Source organism: Rosa rugosa, chromosome 1, assembly GCF_958449725.1.
Source record: "Rosa rugosa chromosome 1, drRosRugo1.1, whole genome shotgun sequence".
In the NCBI taxonomy this organism is placed as follows: Eukaryota; Viridiplantae; Streptophyta; class Magnoliopsida; order Rosales; family Rosaceae; genus Rosa; species Rosa rugosa.
Window position 1 is genome coordinate 396,371 of NC_084820.1, and position 10,646 is coordinate 407,016.

Consider the following 10,646-nt stretch of genomic DNA (forward strand, 5'->3'; position numbering starts at 1 on the left):
AATATTGTCTTCTAGACAGGTTCTCTTTATAAAAAAAATGTAAAGCCAAGAGGCTTTTGGCATTGACCAAGTGTGCAACCTCAAATTACATCTTCTAGAGGTGGTTTGAAACTCCAAATTCACAAAGAGTCATAAGGATCGAGGAAGGAATCCCAACATCAAAAGATATTTGGAGGAACTTCAGGCCCTCTTATATATAATTGGGGATTAAGAAACATTTGAGTTCATATACTTGATTATATAGCTCTGAGGATCTTCTGGCCCTCGTAATTGCATAAGTTTTGAAGAGCTTCATGTCACAATTTTCCAATTTACATTTCATGACCCTAGAGAACTTCAGGTCCCCATATGACCAGGGATCACAACATGTGGTTCGATCACTGTATAAGTCTGGGGAACTTCTAGCCCTCGTTAATTGTATGGGCTTTGAGAAACTTCACATCACAGTTTATATTAGATAGTTTTCTGAAGAGCTTCAGGTCTTCATGCAATCAGATCCAAAGACTTCAGGCCTTGATCTGGAGTTCAATAATTATCATTGATATATGTTTGCCAATACATGGAGATACATCCGTATATATACCCATTATATATATCCAAAAACAAAAACAAAAAACTCCCTCTTTTCGAACATAAAAATATATGCTCGATCGGACCATGGGATAACATTTGTGAAGCATAAATCAGGGATGTATATTCAGCGGTATAATTATAACTAATCAAAATTTACCCGGCATTGAAGTAACTTACCAGCCTTGCCTGAACCAATAAATGCTAAACCTTTCTCTGTAGGAAACAAAATTAATCAATAAATGAAATTGCAATTATGGTCACATGCCCATTTTAGATGTATAGGAGATAAAAACAAATCATGACTATCCAAAAGGGATTGATATGTTATTGAGTTTTAGTAAAACATCAAAACGTTCAGTCTATCATGCATGCATCTAGTAAAGCATGCTAGATATTCGCATATGTATATGGGAAAATCAAAAATACCCCTTGATATGATAAGTACCATACCTATCAGAACTCGCAATTTACTTGTTTACAAAATGAATGGATATCATGGAAAGATGGATGACATAAGATAATATGGGATCAATACATTTGTGAAACAAGATGCCCATATAACAAAACATAATCAGAAAATAGATATTAAACCACATAGAGTTCTCGGTGATTTTTAAAATTGCATCACCCAATATGTATGTACTCATCCTCATGATTTTAAAAAGGAAATCATATCAATAGAAAAACAAATAAGTAAAACTCGTAGATCATGAATCTTGATTAGAAGTAACAACATTGCATCAAGAACTCTTTGATCATCATAGAGTTTATAAGAAAGAACTCTAAGAACTCTTTTAGAGCAGAGCGTGCTGATAACGTGTTATAAAGTAGCGAGAAGATGTAGAGAGAATAGTTGGGAGGAAGTAAAATTGTCATCATTCAGTCTCATTAGCCTCCTTTATATAGAGGTAAGGTTTACATCAAAGTACATAACTAATGAGTATTTATATGGACATCCACATAGATAATAATATTTACAACACAAATGACTGTTTTTGACTTATCCAATCAGCCATAAATATATACATACCAAACGTGGTATTGGATAGGTGCAGGACTTCTCCAATCCCATATAATCCAGTCTGATCAGGATTGGATTTCTAATCCAATCCATGGTACCAAACACAGCTTAAGAATCCAGAAATTTGATCCTATGGATCGATTCGTATAGGTGGCCGCAGCAATTTGACCATGAATATTGAATAATAGCATTAATCATTGGAGCTGCTAGGTAGGAATTAAGGGGGAGGAGATCACCTGTCCCGACTTTTTCTGTGCCAATTCTAACAACAAGTTAACTCTGTGTAACAAAACACTTATAAACTTCCTTTCAAAAAAAAAACACCTTATAAACTTTTATTTGAAAACTAATAATTAACGAGAAGAAGAAGATACCAAAAACCCAGATCAGGATTCCGCCTCCCTCTTCAATTATTAACTGGGATGCTCATCCCAATCTCGTCAACCTCATCCAAAAGAAGTCTAACCTCATCAACCACAATCTGATAATCACTGTGTCGTTTAAACATATCACACCGAACCTTCTTCATCTGCCCAGAATCCAAAACCATACTCAACAGCTAGACTGCCACCAACCTCGCCTTGTTAAACAGCGACAAGCGTGGCCCGTGGCCCACCATTGTACCGATACTGTCCCAACTTAACCACCCGATAGGTGTTGGGTTTTAATCACAAAAGGTCTCGGTACAATTGGGTGAGATCCACCCACTTATAAGTTATATTTTATTTGTCACTTTTCCAATGTGGGATATTTCCTCTCCAACACGCCCCCTCACGTGCAACCTAACTCTAGGTCTGCACGTGAAATTAATTAATCTAATTTCCACATTGGAAATTGGGACACAAGTCTCATATCGGAGACTTGGTCGATACAATCCAAGGCCCACATTGGATACTTGGTAATTTCGATGGCAATACAGGGAACCCCAATTTGGGCTCATGATACGTGCCTACGTGGAGACGCAATTGGAGAAGGATCCGCTCTGATACCATGTTACTGTCCCAACTTAACCACCCGATAGATGTTGAGTTTTAATCACAAAAGGTCTCGGTACAATTGGGTGTGATCCACCCACTTATAAGTTATATTTTATTTGTCACTTTTCCAATGTGGGATCTTTCCTCTCCAACACGCCTAAGAGTCCCCGGCCACCACAACCCAATATCCATTGAGCAAATCGGAGACTCGAATCGACCCACCTTCTGAAATCTGCAGGCGGAGACGGAGGAAGAAGAAGCTTCCCAAGTCCAGGATTTGTAATTATTGACGGAGCTGTTGTGGAGAGGGTTGAAATAAACCAAAGTGAATTAAAGGAGTGATTTTGTCAGAATTGGAGAGCCAATCATTTTCAATCTTTCTATCACTCAACTTCTCCACACTTGGATTTTGATTTGGGTATGAGATCCCCATCAATTATTCAAAACTAGTACTTTTTGGAACCTAAATCAGAGTTTCTGATTCCATCTGGGTCAATAACTATTATTATATATGTTTTTCATTTGAATCAAACTAGCCTTATGGGCAAACAGAAGGATTCCAACTCTTGTTTGGAACCATAAGTTGGATGGTAGGTTCACGGGTAAATCGGTAATCGGTGAAAGCTTATAAAAAAAAAGAAAAAAAAAGAAAAGAAAAAGGTAATGGTCTCAGAATTGGTTGGAGATTGTTGTTTCTGAGTTGGTTGGAGAGTTTGAATCAAAAAGAGATTATTTAAGAAAGTAATAGAAAGAGAAGACAAAGAACTTGAGATGGACTGAATGAGGAGGACGTCGAAGAATTGAAACAAAGATGATGAAGATGGACAAGAAGTAGGGAGGATTCAGAGGAAGAAGAAATATGATAACACGATTTTCCTCTGCTTATACATTTTTGTTTTCAGAAAAAATAATAGAATTAGCAGAATTAGACTTCTTTTAAGTATATAGATGGACATGTGTCATGATATGATTGACGGGACAGAACATATCCGGGACGGAACACCTGTCCGAATCTCTTTCATCCATCTGGTCAAAATGTCCTATTAATTAATATTTGTTGTCCCGGTGCTGATTGCTGACAGCATTGCTCACCTCGCATCGCATTTGATCGAGTCCCGCCCCTGTCTACTTTTGTACCTATATATAATCCTATCTGCTCGCTCATTCTCCTCAGCCGAGATCAAAATATATACCTGATCAAGCAGAGAGATCGAGCTAGCTAGATCAACTACATAAGCATATCAAGGTTAAGAGAGCCTAGCTAGAATCAATATGGCAGCTGCTGTTAATAGTAGTACCAATTATAAGGCAGGCGGTAATGGTGATGATCATGTTGAGCAAGTGAGGAACCAGCAAGTGCTAGCTAGAGACTACATAAGCGCCATTCCGGAGGAGTCAGACATGTACTTTAACACGTCTACCATTAAGCTCAAAGTACCTGCAGGAGAAGAGTTCAAAGGATCTGCGCTGTTGAAGAACCTCTACCTCTCCTGCGATCCCTACACGCGAGGCGTTAAGCACAGTGATTCCGCCACTACCGGACAAGACCGCATTGTCTTCTTCTCCCCTGACTCTGTAAGCTAGCTACCTCATCCATCATTTAACTACTCAATTTATCTTCTTTTTTTTTTGGTTCAAAACTAGTACTAGTTAATTAATTTGAATACTTGTTAAACTACTGTGAATGAATTTGTGCGCAGCCAATAGTGGGTTATGGAGTGTCAAAAGTTGTGGATTCTCAGCATCCAGAGTTCAAGGCAGGGGACTTGGTTTGGGGTATAACAAAGTGGGAGGAGTATACTCTCATCACTAACATGGAAAGCTTCTTCAAAATCAACCACACTGATGTACCCCTTTCCTACTACACTGGACTTCTCGGTAAGTAATATCGGTTAGTTTTATGAAAATACTTGGTAGTTGGTATTATGTATGTGTTTGACTAAATAATTATGTAAATTGTATAGGAATGCCTGGTATGACTGCTTATGCTGGTTTCTATGAAGTCTGCAATCCAAAGAAAGGAGAGTATGTGTATATTTCCTCAGCATTTGGGGCTGTTGGTCAGATTGTTGGCCAATTTGCCAAACTTATGGGTTGTTATGTTGTTGGAAGTGCTGGCAGTCAAGAAAAGGTACGCGACTACCGCTACCTAGCTAGTTCGATCTTGATTATTAATAGTTATATATGAAATGTACTAATTAACTGCATTCGATCTGTTTCCTACTTACAATTAACTAGGTTGACAAACTGAAGAACAAGTTTGGATTTGATGAGGCATTCAATTACAAGGAAGAGCCCGACTTGAATGCTGCTTTGAAGAGGTACTTCCCAGAGGGCATAGACATTTACTTTGAGAATGTTGGAGGCAAAATGCTGGATGCAGTGCTACTCAACATGAGACTTCACGGCCGTATTGCCGTGTGTGGCATGATTTCTCAATACAATTACGAGCAACACGAAGGGATCACCAATTTGATGCACCTGATTTACAAGAGCATTCGCATGGAAGGCTTCTTCGTGTTTGATTTCTACCACCTCTACCCCAAGTTCTTGGACCTGGTGGTGCCTTACATCAAGGAAGGGAAGATCGCCTATGTGGAGGACATAGTTGAAGGACTTGAGAATGGTCCTGCTTCTCTAGTACGCCTTTTCAGTGGTCGCAATGCTGGAAAAGGAGTCGTTGCAGTTGCTCGCGAATGATCCATCAAATGAATCATTTAAAGTCATGGAGTTTGCCTACACTACTTGTTTGAGTGTTATGTTCTGTTACTTCTTTGCGGTTGATCTGCCTACAGTTTGTCACTATGCTTGTTGAAATTCATCAATCAGTACTTGTATCTACTTTTGTTTAATCTCTTATGATTAATGAGAAATAATTAACAAGTTTGTCACTATGTTTGTTGAAATTCATCAATCAGTACTTGTATTTACTCTTGTTTAATCACTTACGATCAATGGGAAATAATTAACAAGTCCGCTCCACATTGCTTCTCATATTCGAAAAATTAAAATTAAAAGAAAATGATTTTTATCGATGAAATGTATGTCATTGACAATGCTTCTGAAATTCAAAAAGTTAAATTCTGTGAATAAGTTTTTTCACGAAACGATCGTCGACATTGTTTATCAACCAATGAAAATTCGTTTAATTTAAAAGATTAAATTAGGAGCATGACCTTTACCGACAACATTATAATTAGGGATTTAGGGGAATGACACAATCGTTGAAAAAAAAAATTGTAAGTAATGTTTTTCAATGATTTTTGCAGACGAAATTGTCATTTATAATGCTTTTCAAATTGAAAAAAAGGAGGGCAATCAAGTGGCTGATGCTCTTATTAATATTGGATTTGTGATGCCCCGGAAATTCGTATTTATTTTCCGAGGATTTTCCGGAATTTAAATTGTGGTTATTTGATGGTTTCGTGGCTCGTGGACGGAGCGGAAGTGTTTCGGATGAATTTGTATTCGAAAAGTGTGGATTTAGGAGGGGTTCAAGGTTGACTTTTGATACGTTGAGATTCTCTGAAAACTTCCTTCACGAAATTTGTAGAGCGCATCAATACGAGTTCGTGGACATGTGGAACGCGGAAATCGGAGTTCGTATGTGAAAGTTATGAGCATTTGAAGTTTTGGGAAAGTTGCTATATATAGGGGTTTCCATTTCGGGAAAGTCACTATTTCCATTTTGCATTTTCCTTTTCCGGAAACCAGAAACGCTCCGTTCTCTCTCATCACCCGCGCTCGACCCGACCTGAACCAGGCGATCCGACCCGGCTTTTCCGGGGATCTCTGGCCGTGAATTTTGGTCAGCTGGTTCGTCTCCCCCGTCTGGTCATCCCTGTGGTGTCCTCTTGCGGCGATTCTCGGTGGAGGAAGTGCAGCAAGGCGGTGCAGTTGAGGATTTCGGACCCGGTCGGAAATCCTTGTTCCGACGTAAGCGAGGCTTCTAGCTGGGCTTGGGGAACTCAGAGCAGCCTCCTTGATCGATCCTTGGTGGTTGTTTGGATCGATTCACGTAAAACTTGGTTCAACTCAGCTTGGATTTCTGTTCACGACTTGTGAGGTAGTTTTCGATCCCTTATGCTTGTTTTCTGACTTCGAGCTAGTTATGAGAATTCACAAGCATGCTTAGATGAAGCTTTTTGATGTTGGGAGTTTTGGGAAATATTGAGTTTTGGCCGGCGGCGGTGCGCCACTGCCTGTGGCGGCGTTCCGGTGGTGTTCCGGCCATGTAAGGGACTGTTTCTGCTGTTATATATGTTCTACTCGTTGATACGAGCGTTTCGATATATAATATGCAAAATTTGGAGTTCGTATGAAATTGTTGTGATTTTTACGGTTTCATACCGGTTGATTTATTCGATCCGTGAGGATCCGAGCGTCCGATCGATTTGTGGTTGAGACGTATCGATTGTGGATGTATTCCGGAGACTTTGGGAGGTCTCGGATGTGGTTTCGCCTCGATTGGCGTCACTTTGGGGATTTTAGTTCAAAACAGGGGTTTCGGACTTAAATCGTTTGTGGATTGTTGCTAAGTTGAAACCGTATGTGATTAGGTGCTTGACGAGGTATCCTTGGACGGTTGTGTTGTGGTGTGGCTGCCTTGTTCTGTATTGAAGACGCAGCGGGAGTTTCGAGGTGAGTAATCTCACAATGTTCATTTACGAACGGGCTTACCTTTTCGTTTTGTTAGTTATTTAGTTAACTGCAAACTATAGTTGGTATTAGTAGGCATCCCTGAGCGGATGACTACGTATATATATATTTACGTGAAATATATGTGTAGGTGGTTTTGTGTGATAAAACAATAATTGTGGGTGCGTTCATTTTATTGTTTTGGGTGTGACTTTTCGTGAAACAATATTTTGTGAAAGGGTTGATTTCTATTGTTTTGAAAAGTGTTGTGTATTGTGGAACATTTTAGTTCGCGGGTGGTTTATTTAAATGTGGGTCTTGAACAGGGAGTAATTGATAAGGATCAATTACCGGGAATCTTTCATTTTAGATTCGTGTAACATTTTGGGTCCTGTGCGACTCCTTTAATGTTTTGGTATTTATACCGTGGATCCATAGACTTACGAGTTGAGGGTCGTGGATCACGAAATGTGATCGTGGGTGGGAAATCGGGACTTCACGCCTTTGGCCGGGTTTGTGGATACGATCAGTTAGAGCTCTAGTCTGTCCGCCGTGCTTTGTTTCTTGATTGAAACGTGATTCGTGTGGGTTTATCCCGTGATTTGTTTATTAATTTAAACGTGATTTGTGTGAGTTTATCTCGTGATTCGTGTGGGTTTATCCCGTGATTTGTTTATTGATTTAAACGTGCATTTCTGAGTGGATGACTATGTGTGTACATATATATATATATATATTATGGGATATATATATATATATATATATATATTCATGTATTAGTGGCTTCATGGTGAATCTTTGTTTATTGATTTAAACGTGATTTGTGTGAGTTGTTTCCTCGATCGAAACGTGCGGGCTTTTATCCCGTAGTTTTGTGCGAGTTGTTTTGAGTTACTCATACGGGCTTGCAAAAGCTTACCGGGTTTTGTTGTGTGACAACCTGGTGCACCATTCCAACGGTGTAGGGGTTAATCCTGCAGGGTAGGATAATTGGGGCTGAAGCTGAGGTAGCTTGTTGGCAGCAGAACTGGTAGGAAGCAAACTTGATTGGCTTTGCCATTGTTATGACTTCCGCTATGTAGTAAACTCTGAGGAGCTTTTACGTTTTATTTTGTTGACAATTTAATTCGTAAGCTTATGTAATATATGACTCTGTGGACGGGTCAATATTGACATAGTGGGTTCAGGGCATCAATATGTATGTTGTATAAGGGGAAAAAGTTTTCCAGGTATGTTGTATTGATGGCTGAACGTTCACGCATGTATAATTATGGGATTATATATTGATTTTTATTTGTGTTAAAAATCAGGGGCGTGACAGGATTGTCCTTGACTGGCATGACATGGTGGGATGATCCTCCTGCTTCTATCTGTCGGTATTGTCGGCGAGATGAACTTAGTGATCTCCCAAATTTTCAAATATGTTAAGTTGCTTGTGTTGCTTCTAATGTCTTTTTTATTTTATTTTTTATGACAGAAACTAAATTATAAAGAAAAAGAAAAACCATGCTCTATTCTCCTTTCCAGCTGATTCAAATAGAACGCTGGGTACACAGACAAGAAAAGACAAGAAAACCAAACTTTAGGGTTTTGATAATAGTATGTTAAAGATGCTAAATGGTCAACTACAAAATTAGCTTCTTAAAAAGTATGGCGATAAATTACATCTTGGAAATTTGTAGATAACTGCTTGATATCTTTGATTAACATCTTCATTGTCCAAGGGATGGATGCATACCCGAGAATGTTATCAATCAAAAGAATTGGAATCTCCTTCAATAATGATATGCGATATGTTTTGAAGAAAAGCTGTATGTAAGTGATTACACGCATTTTTATACATGTAATTGTATCTAAAACACTAGAAATAAGTTAATCATCGAGTCAATTATTATGTAATTAATCTATTTTTATTTATTTTGTAGGAAATAAGTGGAGTCACGGAAATCAACAAATTAATGAAGCAAAATGATGAAAATCGAATTTTCGACAAAAGGACGAGTTGGTAGATATCTTAATTAACCAATTAAACTTAATTGGTTAATTAACTAATTAAGCTTAATTGGTTAATTAACTAATTAAGCTTAATTGGTTATCAACTTGCCAACGTGCAGCACACAGAAAGTATGGGTTAATTACCCATTGATTATTTGATCACTTGACACGTGGCATTGTGACAATTCTTCATTTCATTACCAGCCAAACATCACCACGTGTCTAGCAAAAACCTATCTTCTTCTCTTATATATAAATCATGCCATCCTTTTCAGAACCAACAGAGAAGAACCAACCGAGCAGCGCCGCGCATACCAAAACAGGGGGCAGCCTTTGGGCTGCTCTCTTTCCTCTCACTCTCTTCCCCATTTTTCTCCTCCACTTTCCATATTTTCTTTAGTTTTATTTTAGGGATTTACTCACCTAAAGCTTCAAAGATTCATCAAAAACTTCTCCTCTACAAGATTCAAGACTTGGGTAATTGTGGGAGTTGTAAATCAAGACTAGTCATGCTAGTTTTTTAGCTATTTGTGACTATTCTTGTTTTCTCCTACACTTCTCTTCTCTTTTGTATTTGAATTTTGTAATTTTGATGTCTATGATTATGGGCTGTGAGTAATTTCCTTGTTGGGGGTTAGGGTTGTGTCCCTAACTCAAATTTTTGTGTAAAATATGTTTAATTTAATGTAATGATGCAATTTTCATATGATAGATGCTTATATCTATTTTTGTTGGGTTAAAATGCATGTCTAGGAGCCTAGTCAACTCTAGGGTGTGTATTTTGAGCATGTCTAGGACGGAGTTAGAGGCTTGACCCCCTCTAATTCCTAAGCTAGAAACCTTCAATTTCGTATTCGAGGGGTTATAAGCATGATTATTTACACCCGTTGCGTGATTGCGCGGGCGGGTCGCTTAGTAGTCTAATTCCTCGATCTCTACGCCTCTTGATGTGAATTAGTGACCCTTGAACCGGCTCTAATTCATGCCAAGTGAGTTCCTACGGCCCTTGAACCGGAGTAGGAATACCATGAAAGGGAATTTCGGTCCTTGAGCCTTGAACCGCCTTGGATACGACTACCGCCAAAGTAGGAAATTTGCATCTATATTAGATTAGCTTCTGACACATGAAATTGGGTGAAGGAACATCCCTAACACCCGACATTCCCATTTATTTGGTTACACTTTTATTAATTTCTTTGCATTTTTATTAATTGCTTTACATTTCATTACATTTTGTTAATCTAAAATCAACTCTCAAAATATTGAACTCCAACTCATTGTAAATATTCATCACCAGGCTCTTAGTTTTGATTAGGCTTTGGTGAAAATCAAAGTCGAGCATTGTTAAGGCTTGGTGCCTTAGATTAACATTTTTATTTATTTTCTTTTTCTTTTCCTTGTTTGCTAAGTGTCTTTATTTCCGATTACCCAAGGATTGTGGG

The 10,646-nt window shown here is 38.4% G+C and overlaps 1 protein-coding gene across 1 annotated transcript; it reads left to right on the top strand.

The window, feature by feature from the left end:
• The first annotated feature begins 3,678 nt into the window (after positions 1–3,678).
• Positions 3,679–5,465, top strand: LOC133726899 (2-alkenal reductase (NADP(+)-dependent)-like). The gene is made up of 4 exons (XM_062154534.1): positions 3,679–4,146; positions 4,272–4,449; positions 4,536–4,702; positions 4,810–5,465. Exons 1-4 carry the CDS (start codon positions 3,844–3,846, stop codon positions 5,269–5,271), a joined length of 1,110 nt encoding a protein of 369 aa, XP_062010518.1. The 5' UTR covers positions 3,679–3,843; the 3' UTR covers positions 5,272–5,465.
• Positions 5,466–10,646: the final 5,181 nt, after the last annotated feature.